This window comes from Eretmochelys imbricata, chromosome 2 (genome assembly GCF_965152235.1).
Source record: "Eretmochelys imbricata isolate rEreImb1 chromosome 2, rEreImb1.hap1, whole genome shotgun sequence".
NCBI lineage: Eukaryota > Metazoa > Chordata > Testudines > Cheloniidae > Eretmochelys > Eretmochelys imbricata.
This window is the reverse complement of record NC_135573.1, coordinates 189,175,019-189,194,837: the sequence shown is the minus strand read 5'-3', so window position 1 is coordinate 189,194,837 and position 19,819 is coordinate 189,175,019. Positions and strand designations below refer to the sequence as shown.

The window sequence follows — 19,819 nt, the reverse complement described above, 5'->3', positions numbered from 1 at the left end:
TGCCCGTGCTGGCACCAGCAATGGTGGCCTTCAAGAAGCAGCAAGAGTAAGCTGAAAGCATGAAATCCTTCCCCTGGTTTGTGTTTGTAAGTCTGCGTAGGGATCAAGATGCACAGAGGTGAAAAATGTTACTTCATATTAGGAAGGAGAGTTCAAGCTACTGCTACATTTGGGATGTTCAATCCATGTATCTAAGGGCATGTCTACACTACAAACTTAAGTCGACATACAGCTGTGGCAGTAATTATTGTGATTTTTCATGTCCACACCACCCTCCTTCTGTTGGTGGAGCACATCCTCACCAGCAGCGCTTGCACGGATTTAAGAGGGGCAGTGTGGGGGGCTGAGAGCATGGGCTCTCAGCTCTTGGTGGAGCTCACTGCTCCAAGCCCAGCTGCCGCCCAGGCTCCCAGACGGCTCCAAGCCCAGATGACAGCCAGCTCAAAGCGGAGACCCGAGAGCCTGGGCAGCAGCCAGGCTCCAGCCCCCACCTAAGTCTCCTGTAAGCTGTGTAGCCACACAGTAGCCTATATAGCACCATGCAGGCACTCAGTAAACCCGCCCGGGGACCTACCGGGGCCAGGGGAGGGGCGTCCCTCCCCCAGCTCCCATCTAGCCTGGCCCCCAAACTGCCACAGCAATGGCACCCCTCCCCCCCAGCCTGGGCACAGCCCAGGCTGGTCCCAAGTGTGGAGCTGGGGGAGGGGCACATATCTTGCAGCCCCAGCCCCAGAACTGCTGCGGTGGGGAGAGGCGCCTCTCCCACCCTGACCCCCAGCCCAGGTGCTGCAGTGGGGAGAGAGAGCTGCGGGGGGCGGGGGATGGCAAGGAGTCCTCTCTCGCCGCCATAGCCCCCGAGCAGCCTCCTGCACCCAAACCCCTCATCCCCACCCCCACCCCAGAGCCCGCATCTCCAGCCGGAGCCCTCACATCCCTGCACCCCAACCCTGTGCCCCAGCCCTAAGCCCCCTCCCACACTCTGAACCCCTCGGCTCCACCCCCACCCCATGAATTTTGTTATGTGCACCAATATGAAGACAATGTGTCACACATCACCTCCATATTGGTGCACATAACAAAATTCATTCCACACACGGGTGGGAAAAATTAGAGGGAACACTTTCTCCCCCAGCCCCGGAGTGACAGCCTGAGCTGCGATCCTGGTGCGGGGTCCACAGCAGAGAGCCATCAGCCTTTTTTGTCAATTTCACAGCTCCAGTAGGGAGCCCTGAAATTGACAGTTATGAGTGCCACAGCTGATCTAAGGAACACAGCTCACCAAAGCTCATGCTCAAATAAATTGGTTAGTCTCTAAGGTGCCAAAAGTCCTCCTTTTCTTTTTGCGAATACAGACTAACACGGCTGTTACTCTGAAAAGTGTCTACACAGACACCGCATCACTCTACCGCCACCACCATACACCCTACAACTCTCATGGAGGAGGATTTATTGTGTTGGTGTAGTAGGGCACTAACATGAGCGGGAGCAAGGCTAATGTCCAAACACTGACATAACTGGGTTGACGTAAACCATCCGTCAACTTAACTCTGTAGCATAGACTAGGCCTAAAACATGTAAGAACAAAAGTTCTGCTGGGCATGATCCTGCGTCTATTGAAGTTAATCACAGAATTCTCATGGACTTCAGTGGAAACAGGATCAGATCCACTCTTTCCAAGAACTGGGTAACCAGACTAAATATCCTCTATCTTGTTAAGCTATGACATGGCTGAGAAAGAGAGAAAATATACTATTAAACTCGCCAACAGGTTATTGGCGCCCCATGTTATCAAATGGACTGAAATCAGCAGAATATTTTAACTACTTATTCAGGTACCCACAGATGTTAAGTTCTTCTTCTCTCTTCACTGCAAAGTACAAGCATACCTTGCAGCACTGGACAACTTGTGGATCTGACCTATAGAGTGCAATACATTTATGGCCTGGTTTTCAGATGCGCTCATTCAGGTTGTTAAATACCTGCAAGCCTTAGCCTTGTCCAACTTTTTGATCAATTAAAAAACTAAGTTTTAATTGAAGCTGAATCATAAACAATTTTTAGAAAAGGAGGTAGTCTATTAATATCTTTAAAAGATGTTAAATTGCGATAAAAAATTAATTAAGGTACTTCAAAAGTCATAACCCTTCCACCTCACCCTACTTTCATGATTCCCTCCTGAAGTTACTATGGAATCCTTGCTTTAAAATAAGTGAAATGAAAAAATGTTTCATAGTCAAAATAATTTCTAGCCTCTGTAGTGAATGACGCTTAAGTACAAAAATAAACCACTGAACGCCCCCCCCCCCCAAAAAAAGTGTTTCCCCTCCCAGTCTCTGAAGTGAACCTTACAGCAGTTAGTACTGTCAGATGCGTTAATATAAACTTACAGATTGCAACTGCAGAAATATATACTTACCAAAGTAGTCGGCCTTGGGACGAGCATCCATCTCTTGCTCCAGACGTTGGGTAAGTGCTTCTAATTTTAATTCAGCTGCAGATGGCCCTTGTTCCTGCTGTGGAAGGAGGGTCTGACAGGGTAATTTTACTTTTGTAGAACTGGAATTTTCCTGGTGTCCTGAGTCATGCTGCAGACTGCTTATGCCCTCTTTAAATGGAGACCTTGGAGCATCAGAAATCATTGGCCCATGTGAAGCTACGCTGATGGAATTCTGCTCAGGACTTATGCCAGAGCCAGGACAATTAAGCCTGTGATTTTGACCATGAACTACGAAATGGGCTGTAGACTTGGGATAAGCACTGGCTTGCTGATAATCTACGCTTGGAGGCAATGGAGTAGGAGCTGAACTAGATGTGGAAGAGCTAGAATTGTCATGGTACCATAATGAGTGGTCATGACTGGTTTTGTGTGGTGTTCCAGAAGCTAGCATCTCACTCTCAGGGTTTGGGCTAAATTGATCAGACAGACCTGAAAATGCTTGTGCAGGCAATGTTGATGGGGCCGAGAATGAGGAAGATCTCTGTTGTGGAAGTACTACTGCTGTCTCATCATCAAACCCTGTAGAAGTGGAAAAGGAGGTCAGAGTATGTGAGAAAGAGGAAGATCTCTGACCAGTTGGGTTTTGATCATAGCCCCGACTTAGTCTGTTGCTTTCATTCCCATTTTCCTGGCTTCCATATCCACTTTCAGAAGACCTGCAGGAGCTCTGTGACTTCTGATGCTGGTACGGGTGAGGATCAGCTTGGATTTTTGTAGGACTCCTTGGTAGCTGATCACTATGATTAACACTGGATCGTGAACTCCCCAAACCAGATTTTGGGATGGAAAACTTACCAGCATCTCCTCCCCAAGCAGGGACGGCTGTCTGATTCTCATTATAATGATGTCCATGGGGAAGAGAAGGAAAAGATGGCTTTGCAGCGCTGGGATTCACATGGGCAGTTCTGTGGAACCCATGTCCTTCAGAGACTTCAGAATCCCCCAGATTCTCTCTACAGCCATATTCTTTGCTAGCTGTTTTGCCCTCTTGGTATAATTTTGTTCGCTGCCCATCAGGAACAGCTTGTGGATGGTGTGGAAAAGCAAGCTGGTGTGCTGCACACACTGATGCTGTGGCCAGAGGTGGTTTGGCAATATTTTCTCCTGAATGCAATGTACTGGCCCCCACAGCTACTCCATGCACAGGATGGTTTGGAAACTGCTGCTGGACACTGAAACTGGCCCCACCATTTAGAGAGCCAGAGTCAGCCAACAGTTGCTCTTCTTGCTGCTGCTGCTGTTGTTTCTGGAGATGAATTTTAGCCATTTTAGTGGCAAAAACTCTCCTGGTTTCCTCAAATTCCGGGTTGTTGCCAACAGCTTTGTCCACCCGAAAGAGTCCATCCCTGGAGGCTTCATACATATTGAGATCTTCTATAAATTTACTCGCCTCCAGGCCCAGATCATCATATTTATCCATTTTTGCAAATTCACTAGCGTCCCCCTCCCACGAGGCTAAACTTAATGATGAAAGCTGCAAGCCATCCAGGCCTGTAGAAGCAGTCAGTACTGAATCCACTTTACTTTGTAATCCTCAGCTTCATGCCCGCTCCGTCCTTGACTCAGAAAAAGGTTACAGAAGTTTACCTGCTTTGTAAAAATAATTAAATGTTCTTGTTTGTAGCTCCCGTTAATAACCGGGTCAGCAGCAGCCGTGTCTTCTAACCATAAGATGTAAGAACGCAGCTCAAATTTTTATTGTAGATCGGGGTGGTGGTGGGGGGGGAACAGCCCCCTCGAGGAAGCAAGATCTGAAAGGGCTCCAAGCCCAGAGGTGAGGATGACGACTGAGGAGGAGATTTCCCGTTCACCCTGCAATCAGGGCTTACTCAGCCTGAGCCCACCAGCAGGAGAGAGGCTAGAAAAGAAAGAGAGAGCTTGTAAGCGTCTCGTGGAAACAGGCTGCCAACCCCTTCCCCGCCCCCAGCGGGAGGCCCAGTCCCCGGGGGCGCGCGCCGCGCCTGAGGGGCGAGCCAGGGGCAGGTCTCTCACGCCGCGCGGGGCTGGGGGGACCCGCCCAGGCTCCCGGGGAAGCGGGGAGCCGCGGGAGAGCCAGTCCCCGCCCAGAGGCCACGGGGAGGGGCCAGGGTCCTCGCCTGCGGGACCGGGGGAAGCAGGGGCTGTGGCCAGGAGCCCCCGGCACCTCCCGGGGAGGGGGGGAACCTCACGTAGCCCCTTCGCCTGCCCCGGCGAGGCGGCGGCGGCTGCGGAAGTTTCTCCTGCGGGAGGGGCCGGGGGCCGGGGGCCGGGCGGACTCACCCGGGCGCTGCTCGGGCTCCCCGGCGGCCGCTCTCCGTGACTCGGTGCCGCGTCTCTCTGCCCCGCCCGCGTGGCGGCCTCGCCCCCTTCCCGCGGGCGGGGGGCGGAGCCGGGCGAGCCCCGGCTGACGGCGGGTCCCGGGCTGGGGAGGGGGCGGCGGAGCAGCTGCCGCCTCTCGGCGCCGAGCCTGAGCCGCCGCGGCTCGGCCCCATGCGGCTGGCCCGGCTCCGCCTGTGCCGGTTCCCCCGCCGAGCCGGGACCCACCTGGCCGCTGCTACCTCTCGCTGCGGGCTGCTCCGTGCCCGGGTGAGGGCCCAGCGCTTTGCCCAGGGTCCGCCCGGCTACAGCTGGCGAACGGGGGGGGGGTCGGGGTTTGCTCACAATCACCTCCTCGCACCCGTGGCCCTCAGCGCTGGCCTGATCCGGTGCCAACTCTGGCCCCCACCCTGCGAGTTACCCCGTGTAGACAGACACCCGCGTGGGGCTCCCCCGGGCTTGGTAACTTGGAGGATCAGGACCTCTCCTCCAGCTGCAGAGAATCTCGTCACCCGCAGTCTAGTCAGATTCAAAAGCAGTTTTCTTCTCTGCCTCCCTGTTAAAGCTGAGCATAAAGTTCTCTTTGCTTTTTGCTTTGCTGTTTGGTGGTGGCAACTCCCCTGAAGAGAGTCGTCATAGTTCAGGTCAATTTACTTTCAAGTCCTTCTGCACTAAACACAAGTCCGGAGTGGTTGGGTTACAAACCCTGCAGTGGAATGTTTTGCTAAAATAAAAGTAGAAGAACCCAGTGGTTGGGAAGAAGCATCGGGTGGGCCCAATCCTGCTAAAATGTGTAACTTTATTCACATGGGAAATTCCACTGACTTCTGAGATGAGTAAAGTTTGTACTTGCATAAGTGTTTGCTGTCTCGGGGTCATAGGCATGATCCAATGCCGGGTTCTGCTTGCACAGATCCAAAGATTGGAGGAGTGGTAAATAATGAAAAGGGTGCAAACAAACAATATAATTTTAATGTGGCTAAATGTAAGTGTCTGTGGCTAGGAGCAATGAATGTAGGCCATACTTACACTATGGGGGACTTTATCCTGGAAATCAGTGTCTCTGGAAAAGATTTGGGGGTTGTGGTGTATGATCAGTAGACTATGAGCTCTCATTCTGAGACCGTGGGCGGAAAAGCTAATGTGATCCTGGAATGCAAGAACAGGGAAATCTCAAGCAGGAGTAGAGAGTTTATTTTACCTCTGTTTTTGGCACCACTGCAGATGCTGCTGGAATATTGTGTCCAGTTCTGGTGTCCATGAGTTAAGAAGGATGTTGATAAATTGTTGAGGGTTCAGGGAAGAGCCCTGAGAATAAATAAGGGATTACAAAGCATTCTTATAGTGATAGACTTAAGGAGCTCAATATATTTAGCTTAACAAAGACTCAATCACAGTTTATAAGTACCTACACTGGAAATAAATATTTGACTTTGGGCACTTCGGTCTAGTAGAGAAAGGTATAACATGGTCCAATAGCTGGAAGTTGAAGCTAAATAAATGCAGACTGGAAATAAGGTGTACATTTTTAACAGTGGGGGATATTAACCATTGGCACAATTTACTAATGGTTGTGGTAGATTCTCCATCACTGGCAATTTTGAATCAAGCTTGGATGTTTTTCTAAAAGATCTGCTCTAGTTCCAACAGGAATTGTTTTGGGGGAGTTCTATGGCCTGTGTTATGCAGGAGATCAGATTAAATGGTAGCAATGGTCCCATCTGGCCTTGGAATCTAGGAATTGTGGGATGAGACCCTTACTGACTTGGGTTGGTTGGTGGTTTTTTGTTTTGGTTGTTTATTAACCTTTAATGTTTCAGGAAACTTGACCACAAAATGTTTGCAAAACTACAAGCTACAGCAAATAATGAAACACACTGAGGAATATACCACAATGTGCACTGTTCATGCTAGTAGTGAAACAGCCCTTAGGGACGTGGTCAAATCATTTCCTTCTCTGCAAAATGAGTGGGGGGAGAGACAAAATCTCTGTTTATTTTTGCTCTTTTGTTTATTTTATATGTCACACATACACTCTCTTTTCTTTCAAAGCGTAATTACTGCACTCAAGCCAAACGCACATGACTTAGTCTATGATTAATCATTCAGAAGCCTTGAAGGGGAGGAGTTCCCACTGAACCACTGAAGGAAAAGGAAAAAAAAACCAAACACCTGCTTTCCTCCTGGTGGTATTTGTCTAGCAAGAAAGTAGCTGTGCAGGACTTTTTGCAAGACTGTACTTGAGAGACAGAGAGGCCGATTGCAACCTGATTGCTTCACTGAAAAATAAATTGCTGGGTCCACAACATGATGAGGCCAACCCTGCCCCTGCCTCCCTTCCCCTCCCACCCCCTCAAGAAAGAGAGAGAGAATCACATTCAAAAGTTATGTTTATTTCCCAGGCTTATTAATGTTATATATTGACACCTTTCTAATAATATTCTATGACGATTATTTTTATTATACTAATGCCCCAACTGAGATCAGGGCCCCAGTGTGAAAAGCGCTGTGCAAACACATAGTGAGAGACTGTCCAGCTCATAGTCTACATAGAAAGAACAGACAAAGGAAGAATTATCTACAAGTTACAGTTGGAGAGCTGAGACAAGTGAGATTAAGGCTCCCATTGGTCAGGGCTCTACCTGCACAGAGCTACTTGCAGGATGGGGGCTTAAGCAACTCAGGACTGTGGAAGTAAATTAGTGACTGGGGGAAACTGAACTCGGAGCACCTGAGTCTACTCCAGCACTTTAACCTTTCTCATACTATGCTATACCCATATAAATGTTTTCTTCATTGGGGAAAACTACTCCTTTTAGCGCTAAATTCTATCCTCAGATATGTTTAATATCCCATAAAAGTCAACATGAGCTGTGCATGTCTGAAGGTAGAATTAGCCTATGTACACACTACAGTTTATATCGGTATAAGTCATGTCGCTCACATGAGTGGATGTGAATAAGTCACCCACCTGAGCAACGTAAGTTACACCGACCTAACCATCAGTGTATACAGTGCTATGTCAGCTCAGAGAACTTCTCCCATCAACATAGTTGCCGCCGCTTGCGGGGCCTGGAGTAATTAAGTTGACAGGAGAGCTATTTCCCATTTGCTTAGAGCGTCCACACTAGCAGCGCTTCAGCGGCACAGCTGTATCGGTGAAGCTGCACCGCTATAAACTCTGTAGTGTAGCGAAGAAATCCTTGTGGAGGTCTGGCTCCCAATTCAACAGGGCAGCAAATTCTGCCCTCAGGCACGTCCATTCTGCCCTAGCAAACTCCATGGGATAATGCTGCTGTAACTGAGAGCATAATAATCTGGCCCCAATCATTTAAAACCTGTCCTGTGGTATTTTTATTGGACTGTACAGTATGTAATGAGTTAAAGACTCTTTGAGTTAAAGACTGACAGGCCCAAAATTGGACATACCCTATAATATAACTTCAGTATTAATGTCCTCATGATCTTGACACATCCTCTCCAACACACTGTCACACAGACACGATCCCAAACGACCCCCAAACACAAAGAAGGTTGATGCAGATAATTGGATGTGTGGCAGGAATTACATAAAAGGCTGCAAATAATAAGCATTTTTGAAAGGCAGGGAGGGGCGGGTAAGTGAGGTATTTATGATTATGAGAGAGTGAAAAGGGATTGGTCCTTTTTACAGAGTCCCATAATATAAGCACAAAGGATACTTGATTAAAATTGATTAAGGTACATTTAAATATAATAGAAAGAAATACACACATTGTATAATCAGCCTATGGTGTTAACTTCTCTGGGAGAAGGTGCTCACAGTCAAACACTGTAACTGAATTTAAAAGGGGACTGAATAATTTTATGACCAGGAAGATTATAGTTATAACTTGCTAAAATAGGATGAATCAACTCTCAAGCTTCTGGACATAATGAAGGAGTAAGGAAGGAGTTTCCTTCTGCATCCCTCCTCTCTGGACAACAATACACAATTGTTCAGGTGCATTGTTATCATCATTATTACTTTTCACATTTCTCTGGTGCATCAAGAGTCGGCCACTGGCTATGGCTCTACATCAGATGTGATCAACTAACGGTCTGATCTGGAAGGAAAATATTATATATTTCTGGTTTGAAGATGCATAAGCACAAGTACGTACTGTGCCACCCCAATTTTTTAGGAGATGCAACACTGAAATATATACCAATCCTGTGGTGTAAAATGAACATACCTGTGAAAAACAAAAGGTGATCAGTCTCAGCTGAGCCCTGCCAGTCTTGAGAGTATTTGGTTGTGCAGTTGTGACTGGATCCCAAGGGTACAACCTGGAACTGGGGTGCTGCTGTGCCCCCTTAACTCTCCAACCTGGGCTGTCTCTCACAATGCTTTGCTACTGACAAGCAGCAAACCCCTCCAGGCTCTGTTATCACTCAGTACAATGGCATGTGGAGCCCACCCCACACCCAGCTAAATTGCATGAATGTTCCCTGAGCCACACACTCGAATCAGACAGAGAAAGGCACCAGCAAATCTCTTAAGCCCCCAGACTTGCACCCCAGAGCTGTACCATCTTGCCCTGGTCAGAAGCCTGACCAGTGTAAGTTCATTACCCAGTCTACCCCTCCCTCCATGCGAAGAGGACACACACTAGCCTTTGTAACCTAAGCTGAGATTTCCCAAGTGCTTTAACCAAAATACACCATTTTAGATCAAATATAAAACAGGTGTATTAACTACAGAAAGCTAGATTTTAAGTGATTAGAAGTCGTAGGCACAAATGATCAGACATAGTTATCAAGAAAAGAGAGGGTAAGCACTCAGTCTAAATCCTAGACCTTATTAGATTGAGCAATATTTGGATCAAGCAGTTTTTCTCACCCCACTGGATGTTGCAGGTAGGTTACAGTCCTTAATACGCAGGGTTTCCCTTTAAGCCTGGGACAGGTCTCCTCTGTTCAGACCTTTGTTTTCCCAGCGTTCTTGTGGCTTCCAGTGTAGGTGGGGGAAGAGAAAGGTGCCCTCATGATGCCACTATCCCTTATTTTATACTCTTAGTCCATGTCAATGGAAAGAAACTAGCCCAAGCATGCCTGGTGGGCCTTGCTGAGTCACAGGGTTGAGCAATCACCATTGGTGGTGCTTCTCTTAGTCCCTGTCTACCCTGGCACGTTTCTGCACAGTGAAGCAGCTTTCTGCATTGTAACTCCCGAGGTGCACACACTGCCAAGCCACGTAGTGCACAGAAACTGCACAGCTGTAGTGCTGTAAAAAAACCACCCCGACGAGAGGCATACGGCTTTCTGCATTGGGGCTACAGCACTGCAGTGCCAGTGTAGACACCATGGCAATTACAGTGCTGCGATTGGCCTTCCAAAGGTGTCCCACAATGCCTGTTCTTGCCTCTCTGGTCATTGGTTTGAACTCTACTACCCTGCCCTCAGCTGACCAACCGTCAGCCTCACCCTGTAAATTCCTTTGGAATTTGAAAGTCCCCTTCCTGTTTGCTCAGTGACACGTGCAGCCGTCTCAGCGCATCTTTCCAGGTGGCCATGCCTGTTCCACTCACCAGGTGATCCCCCGCTTGGAGTAATGCCGAGCTGCTGGACCTCATCGGTATTTGGGAAGAGAAGACTGTCCAGTCCCAGCTGTGCTCCAGCCATAGGAATTATGATACCTATGGACAGATTTCACAATGCATGATAGAAAGGGGCCATGACCGGGACACACTGCAGTGCAGGGTCAAAGCGAAGGAGCTGCGGAACACCTACTAAAAGGTGTGGTAGACAAATGGCCATCCAGTGCTACACCCATGAGCTGCCAGTTCTACAAAGAGCTAGATGTGATACTTGGCGGCAACCCCACCTCCGCTGTGAAGGCCACTGTGGATACTTTGGTGGCTCGCCTCCCAGTCGAGAGTGAACCGAGCCAGGAGGAGGAAATCTTGAACAAGGATGTGGAGGGGGACCCAGGGGCAGAGGATGACTCAGAGGTCAGAGATGCATGCAGCCAGGAGCTCTTTTCTACCCCGGAGGAGGCTAGCCAGTCACAGCAGTTGGATCTTGGTGAAGCGCAAACAGGAGAGGAGGCCCCTGGTAAGTGGATCTGATTTTGGGAATCGCTGAAGCGAGTTGTTGGGGGCAGGAGAGTTGCAGAAAGCAGACTTGTCTCCCACCGCATGCCTAGTCCGAGCGGCGGGACAGGCTGTTGATTGACTCCCTCACTTCACGGGAATCTCCCTCAGAGATCTCCAGGAAACTCTCATGGAGATACTGGGCAATCCGCTGCCACAGGTTCTTTGGCAGAGCTGCTTTGTTTCTTGCCCCATTAATGGTAACTTTCCCACGCCACTCTGCTGTCACAGGGGACCATTGCTGCTCACAGGCAAGCTGCATAGGGGCCAGGGCAGAAGCCGCAGGCTTGGAGAAGACCCTCCCTTGATTCCCTGCTCACCCTCAGCATCAAGATATCTTCCATAATGATCACATCCTGTGGAAAGTGTGGGGACAAGAATGATTATCGGGCCACCACCTACAGAGCTGGCTCTCCCCAAGAGCCATGTGCCCAGTACGGGGCTGGAACACTGATTTCCCCTACCCCTGTGGTTACTCACAATTTTGGGGATCTTGTGGCTCACGGGTGCTTGCCTGGGGTCAGCCAGTTAGTGACAGGTGTGTGAGTACTAGCTGTGTTTTAAAGCACTGAATCAGTGTTGTCTGTGTTGCAAACAATACTGCTTCTGTGAAATGTTGCATTTAAACTTCACAGAGATGACGTTGGGATCTCCCAGTCTCTCTCTTTGTTATCAGCAGCTGAATGGCTGTGCAGAATTAGAAAGCGGCCAAGAAGAACTAAAGAGGACTTTCTGCGTGATGTTATGATGCACTCCACCACCAAGAAACAGGAATCGAAGGAGTGGTGGGACAGCGAGAAGAGGGACCAAAAGGAGAACGCAGCACACCAGAATGAAGCCATGGAGCAGCTCTTAAAGTTTATGGAGTGCCAAGCAGACACGCTCCAGGCGATACTAGCTCTTCAAACCGAGCAGCTCTGCGCCCACCCTCCCCTGCAGCCGCTGTCGCAAAACTCTTTCCCATGCGCCCCCCAGACTCCGCCAATACACTCTTATCAACCTCCTGGCTCCAGTCTATACCCATGGCATTCCAGTCCTCCCCCTTCACAGTCCAGCACTGCAGACTCCCAGTACCCACTGCGCTCAACACCCGTCCCTCTGCAGTTTAGCCCTGCTGAAGTACGGTACCTGCTGCACTCCAGAGGAGAAGGTTGGATATGATCCCTGGACACACACAACTCTTTAGCCATTCCGGGATCCCTCCTCCTCCTCGGACCTTCCCCCATTCCTCTCACTGATTATGGGCTTTTTTGTTTGACTCTCTCCTCTGATTGTTGTCTTTTAATAAAAGAATTGTGTTGATTTGAAAGCAATATTTATTCTGTTAATTGAAAGCAAAAAGAGCCCTGCAAAGCAACATACAATTATGTTAAACCCACATATTGCATCATGTGCACCAATCACCTCCTAGCATCACAAGCACTGCACTCCCAAGCATATCAACAAATATGAGCGGCTTTCAGCTTCAAATTGTTGCCTCAAGGCATCCCTGATCCTTATGGCCCCGTGCTGGGCCCCTCTAATAGCCCTGGTCTCTGGCTGCTTGAACTCAGCCTCCTGGTGCTGAGCCTCTGCGGTCCAGCCCTTAGTGAAGCTTTCACCCTTCCCTTCACAAATATTATGGAGCGTACAGCACGTGTCTATAAGCGTAGGAATAGTGTCATCGGCCAGGTCCAGCTTCCCATAGAGGTAATGCCAGCACATTCAACAGACATTCCGCACTTGCTCAGCCTGTTGTTGAACCGCTCCTTGCTGCTGTCAAGTTGCCCCGTGTATGGATTCATAAGCCATGGCATTAAGGGGTAGGCGGGGACTCCCAAGATCACAATGGGCATTTTGACTTCCCCTGCAGTGATTTTCTGGTCCAGGAAGAAAGTTCCTGCTTGCAGCTTCCTGACAAGCCAGTGTTCTGAAAGATGCGTGCGTCATGCACCTTTCCAGACCAGCTTGTGTTAATGTCCATGAAACGCCCACGGTGATCCACAAGCAGCTGAAGAACCATAGAGAAATACCCCTTGCGATTAATATACTCGGTGGCTAGGTGGTCTGGTGCCAGAATTGGAATGTGCGTGTCATCTATCACCCCTCTGCAGCTAGGGAAGCCCATTTGTGCAAAGCCATCCACAATGTCATGCACGTTGCCAAGAGTCACGGTCTTTTGGAGCAGGTGCGATTAATGGCCCTGCACACTCGTCAACACGAATCCAGTGGTCGACTTTCCCACTCCAAACTGATTAGTGACTGGTCGATAGCGGTCTGGAGTAACCAGCTTCCACAGTGCAATCGCCACGTGCTTCTCCAACGGCAGGGCAGCTCTCCTTCTCATGTCCTTGCGCCAAAGGGCTGGGGTGAGCTCATCACACAGTCCCATGAATGTGGCTTTCCTCATCCAAAAGTTCTGCAGCCACTGCTCATCATCCCCGACGTGCATGACGACGTGATCCCACCACTCAGTGCTTGTTTCCCGAGCCCAAAAGCGGCGTTCCACGGTGGTCACCACCTCCATGAATGCCACAAGCAATCTCATGTCGTAGCTAGCACGCTGGCGAGATCGTCGCACTCCTCTTGCCTTTGTAGTTTAAGGAATAACTCCACTGCCCCTCGTGACGTGTTGGTCAGAGCGAGCAGCAGACTGAGGCAGCCCAGAGAGGCAGGGCGCGCAGTACACAAACCATTGAAAGATGGCGCCAAATATGGACAGAAGCCCAGGGATTGCTGGGATGTGAAGCAATGCATCATGGGTCATTGGGACAAGACCCAGGATGTCCTGTGACCCCCTCCGCCTTCCCACAAGTCGTAGCAGCAGAAGAGGAAGAGATGCTCTGTGGGTAGCTCCGAATACTGCTCCAAATGCCACAGGTGTGAACACGCTATTGCGCAGGCAGCTGACAGTGTGAACACACAACAGCGGTTTCCCTTCAGCGCTCTCTGAGCGACATAACTGCTGGCGCTGTAACTCTGCCAGTGTAGACATACTCTTACAGAATTGTGAATCTCTTGTTTAAAACTCCCCTGCTGATTAATGGTCATTTAATGCCCGCCTGAGTGTGGCTCACCTCCTTTGTTGTCCCTAGAGAACTAGCAATGGACGACTCCCGAATTTACAACTTATTTCAACAACAACATACAGCAAAATCTCATAACTTTATATACATTAATGATATACATATTTTGACAGAACAATGGGTTTCAGCAGACCATGACCTTTCCTATGATATCTTGCATGGCATGCTTTGTATGAAATATCACAACCATCTATGAATGATGCATATGGGGGTTACAGCGTGCTACTTTGAGGTATGGTGTGTCACAGCAGTGCCGTCAGATGAAAAATGCCGGATTTCTGCAATGCAATTTGTGAGATCTCTGTAGAACTTCATAGACATTTTGCCAAGGATTTTGTTGAAATCCTATTTCAGATTTATGAGCTGTGGCCAGATGCTGGGGAGTGTGCAAATATTCATTCCCTTTATTAATCACCAAGCAGATTTTTAAAACTGGAGAATGACCAAAAAGCATCAAGAAAAGGAGTACTTGTGGCAGCTTAGAGAAAAAATCTCCTCCCTTTTTTAACCATTCAATTACAAAAACATTGCTTACCCAATTGTGACTATTTTCCCAGATCTAAGCAAATGTTACTGTAAGTTTCAGCCTGATATGATTTAAAACAGCAGTTAACACTCCTTGGAAAAGATATTGTCTTTAAAATGTAAATTCCAAAGACCCTTAGCAAGAGTGGCACTGGCGGATGCCAGTATAATGATAGCCTTATGTTTGTGTATGGGTTCTAAATGATTCAGAGTTGTAAAAGTCAGTTTGAACATAAACTGATAATAAGGAAGAGGTTTTGTTATTTCCTGAGACAGGTACTGTACAAAGGTGGGGATATGGGGTTGAATTCATCCTTAATGTTACTCCACTGAAATCAATCGCATTATACCCAAGGTTTATTTGGTTCCCTGAGTTTGTTGCCAGCAGATCTTAAGCAAATATGTACCATAAATTATTAGAAATCGGCACTTTGTCAACTGCTGTGTTTAAAAATGACACATAAAACTGGGATTTTCATATACAGTATGGAAAAATATTCCAATATATCCAATTATATAAATCTTATTCTCCCTTTAGGGGTTTATCGTTGTTCTCACTAACGTTGGATTGAGCAGGCCAAGGTTTACTTTTCCTCAGATCTTCCTTCCATTTTATCCAAGCCCCCAGAGTTCAGACGGAGCAGGGTCTAGCCTTTGGACCCTGCAAACCTCAGGACTCCTGGCCCTGCCTGATGTGGTAGAAGTGGAAACTTGAAGGAGGATCTCACCTAGGGTTGGTTGTTTTAGGTTAGGCTAAACAAGCTTGGTTTGTTTAGCTTAACCAAAAGAAGGTTGAGTGGAGATATGATTGCTCTCTATAAATATATCAGAGGGATAAATACCAGAGAGGGAGAAGAATTATTTAAGCTCAGTACCAATGTGGACACAAGAACAAATGGATATAAACTGGCCATCAGGAAGTTTAGACTTGAAATTAGATGAAGGTTTCTAACCATCAGAGGAGTGAAGTTTTGGAATAGCCTTCCAAGGGGAGCAGTGGGGGCAAAAGACCTATCTGGCTTCAAGATTAAACTCGATAAGTTTATGGAGGAGATGGTATGATGGGATAACATGATTTTGGTAATTAATTGATCTTTAACTATTCATGGTAAATAGGCCCAATGGCCTGTGATGGGATGTTAGATGGGTTGGGATCTGAGTTACTACAGAGAATTCTTCCCTGGGTATATGACTTGTGAATCTTGCCCACATGCTCAGGGTTCAGCTGATTTCCATATTTGGGGTCGGGAAGGAATTTTCCTCCAGGGCAAATTGGAAGAGGCCCTATGGGGTCTTTCACCTTCCTCTGTAGCATGGGGCACGGGTCACTTGCTGGAGGATTCTCTGCTCCTTGAAGTCTTTAAACCATGATTTGAAGACTTCAGTAGCTCAGACATAGGTGATAGGTTTACTGCAGGAGTGGGTGGGTGAGATTCTGTGGCCTGCGTTGTGCAGGAGGTCAGACTAGATGATCTTAATGGTCCCTTCTGACCTTAATATCTATGAATCTATGAATCCCTGATGTAGAAAAAAAAAGGAACATCTGGGATGATCCTGAAGCCATAAAACTGGACAGCGCGCACCGTGTAGTGAGCACTCGTCCTGGGAAATCTGTCAAGCTACCTCAAAAAAGGGATGATCCTGGAAAAACGTGGACAGGTGGCGACCCTAATCGCATCTTTCTTGAAAACAAATCATACTAGTAAAAAGTTTACAACTCTTTTCTTGGCAAAAACAGCACTACAACTATAAACCAGTATTGACACATCACTAAAGTTCAAAGGAACAAAGACCTGGGCTCCACTTCTGAAGCAGGTGGCTTGGGAAAAACTAAAAATACAAACATACACACCCAGCACACACAGACTCTGTCAGTTTAGTGTGTCTCCCAAAGAACCCTGGGCCTTAGTCAAACCCTCTTGAGTCCTAGAGCCAGCGCTCTGCATGGTGGTGTGATCATGATGGTGTGTGCATTAGTTGGTGAGGAGAGGTAAACATTTGCTTTGAAGGCCTATCCAAAAATGTTAAGATTGGGCCATGTGTGTCAGATAAAAGGTTCTGGTCTGGCCCCATCTCTAATCCTCATCAATTCTGCTAAGGGCTAGACTGTGATTTGAACAAACTCACCCAGCCAAGGGAGTAAAACTGCCATTATAGTCCAGCTTGTCTTCCCTGCATCTTATATGGGCATGAATAGGCCTGTACGTTCACCTTACTCCCTCAGGAAGCGTGGGGATGGGCTGAACCTTGGTTCCACCCTCCTCCCCCACTCAGTGGCCAGTGCACAGAGTCAGGGTAAGGTACTAGAGTACATGCTGCTACTGGCCAATGGTAAATCACGATCCTCCCACCCATCCCCCCAGGGTCCAGGAAGGAGCAGGAATGGAATTTGATCTCTGGTTTACAATGACTTGTGGGGCTTTGTTGGGTGGTGCGATTTATGCACCACCCCTCACTCTGGGTTGTGCCTGAAGTCAGGACTCTAGCCTGAAGTTATTTCGCGTTTAAAATGCGTCTCCTCCAAGCTCAGCTCTTGTTGTTTCATCCTGTGATGAAATCGTAGCCAGAGTACTTTGTGGTATCGAAACCATTTTCATGGAAGCAAACTGTGATATGACTTCAGTGCAAGGCCAAGGAGGAGTAGCCAGGCAGTGAGGATCATAGAAATGTAGGGTTAGAACTTAGGGACCCCAAGAAGTCATCTAGCTCATGCCCCCACCCTGAGGCAGGATGAAAGCCTTTATTCAAACACAGGTGCTCCCAATACTAAGGGCAACTCAGACAAATGCAAGGATATTTATTTCCCTAAAAAGAACAGGAGGACTTGTGGCACCTTAGAGACTAACACATTTATTAGAGCATAAGCTTTCGTGGGCTACAGCTCACTTCATCGGATTTGTGCGAGTGCACAAGTCCTCCTATTAAACACTTTTTACAGAAGTGTCTGGGACAAATTTAGGTGCTTAAATTTAGGCACCTGAGTTAGGCTGACCAGATACCAAGTGTGAAAAATCGGGATGGGGGTGGGGGGGTAATAGGCACCTATATAAGAAAAAGTCCTGAATATCAGGACTGTCCCTATAAAATCGGGACATCTGGTCACCATAACCTGAGTTGACTCTTATCCATGGACCTAGATCTTTCACTTTAGGCAGCTAAGGGCCTGATCTTGCAAACACTGAAGTACATGAGTGAGTGTACTCTTTTGCATAATGTCATTGCGTCAGCTATCAGGCTGTGTTTCAATTCAACAGGATTGCTTGTGTGAGTAAATCTAGGTAGATTTTAAAAGGCTGCTGGTTATCTTTTTAACTAGAGAAGGGGTATTGCTGTTATAATGTTCTTGTGAGTGCAACACTTAACTTCCTAGAAGACAATGTGTATTAACATATGCAGCTGGAAGCTGAGTTACTCTATGATTTGACCACATTGGGCCACTCAGAGTTTCCACAGGGCAGAGGTGGAGGCTGTGGTTTCTCTGAGGTGATTAGCAGAGCAGACTCAAGCATCTGGCCCAGAGAGCACTGTTTGTTTTGTTTCCTTTCTTTACCTTAACTTGTGAAAGATCTAAAACCAATTTGAAAGGCTCCTTTCTAGCAGGACAGTGCTTGTCCCTGTGGGAAGAAAAGACCAAACAGCACTTGCAGCATGAACAGAGAATCATTTGGTTTGGAACTTTTCACCTCTGCTATGTAATTTAGTTCACTGCCTGGATAGGATCACCATTGACTTTGTTTTGCCTAAGCCTTCCCCCCACAAGGGGGAGGGTCCCAGAGCCTAGGCTCCAGCCCGAGCCTGAACATCTACACTGCAGTTTGCAGCCCCAGCCCAAGTCAACTGGCCTAGGCCAGCCACAGGTGTTTAATTGATGTGTAGACATATCCAGAGTTATGTGTCTAGTCTAGCATGGAATATCTCCAGTCATGGTAATGCCACAGCCTCTTTCATAATGTGTGGGATCTCAGGAAAACTGGAAGCAAAAGAAAATTCTAAGGGGCCATTTTGGAGTGGACAGTTCTCTCTTGGGACTGGTGTTCTGCTTAAGGTGTTCTCACTGAAGAGATTTATCAAATTCTTGAATGGTCCAGCTACTTCTGCTCTACCCACCTAGTCTATTTAGGGGGAAGGTTTTTAAGCCTATTAACACAATGAAATTAGTGAAACCCTTGGTTCAGAAACTGTTGCAAGACTCTGTTCCCTTCTCTGAGGTGCTCCTAGCCCCTTTCCGAGCTTTGAGGATTTTTCATCTCTATTCCCCTCACCTTTTGTTGTGGCGAGCATCTTGGCCAAGCAAGCCAGGAGGTTGCTCGACCTGGATCACATTAACACTACTCTTGAACTGGCCAGAAAGTTCGCTGCTGTACAACGTTCACTCCCCTCAGGCAAGCCCTATCGGGCTGAGAACTGAACCCAGAATTCCTCTGGGATAGTGAATTCCACTAACCCACAGGGCAGGTCTGGGAGAGTGTATTTAAACACAATAGAAACTGTTGCAGGGAATATTGTTTGCAGAATTTCACAGTAGCTATCACTACACAGCTTTGCAAAGTCCATTCTCTACAGATTGCAGCACTGCTTTCATTCAACTCCAGAATGGGACTTTCTAATTGTGCTAAGTTATTTGGGGATGAGGACAGATGCAGGGAATAAGCTAAAATCATCACACATTTTTCACCATGTGATCCAACAGTCCCTTGATGAAAAGCTACCATAGTGATGAATATAGAATGAGCAGCAGAATAGAAGAGAATAGCTAACAGGTAAATACTGCTTGCCTTATCACATGCCTCGTCCCATTGACTTCAAGTGCATTTGGGAATTAATTTGGCACAGATCTTAAGACGGCATGTGCTCAAAACAAACAGCAGCAGCAAGATCAGTGTCTTTTGGGGAGCGAAAGTTTTACTTTTTGGATTTAAGATGGAGAGCCAAATAGATGATGAGGAAATAAGAAGATGAGTGAGCATTAAACAAACTAGTTACATCTTGTAAATTTATGTATGTTCTTGCAACCTACTAGAAAGCAGTTTGTGGTGAAAAGGTAAATACAAAAAAAATAAAAATTAAAAAGGAAAAGTAAATACAACAGGTAGGTAAGAATATAGGGCTAAATCTTGCTTGTCTGACTTAAGTGAATAGTCCTTGTGACTTAAATGCAGCCCAGAGTGTAAAACTATGGAACAAATAGTGCTCAGAAATGAAGCTATACGTCCCTCACTTAGTTTCTTCCCCTTTCCTCACCAAAGGATCTAAAATTAAACAAGCAAATGAAAGCTCCTTCCCAGAACATCAGTGGCTGGACTCCTTCAAGAATTAATTACTGT

At 47.4% G+C, this 19,819-nt stretch overlaps 1 protein-coding gene across 1 annotated transcript in view; it reads right to left on the bottom strand.

Moving 5' to 3' along the window:
* LIMD1 (LIM domain containing 1) overlaps positions 1 to 3,917 on the bottom strand; it is a 57,227-nt gene extending 53,310 nt beyond the window's left edge. Inside the window, exon 1 of the mRNA XM_077809285.1 lies at positions 2,417 to 3,917. Coding sequence (XP_077665411.1) covers positions 2,417 to 3,917 — 1,501 coding nt within the window. The remainder of the gene's footprint in view (positions 1 to 2,416) is intronic.
* Positions 3,918 to 19,819: the final 15,902 nt, after the last annotated feature.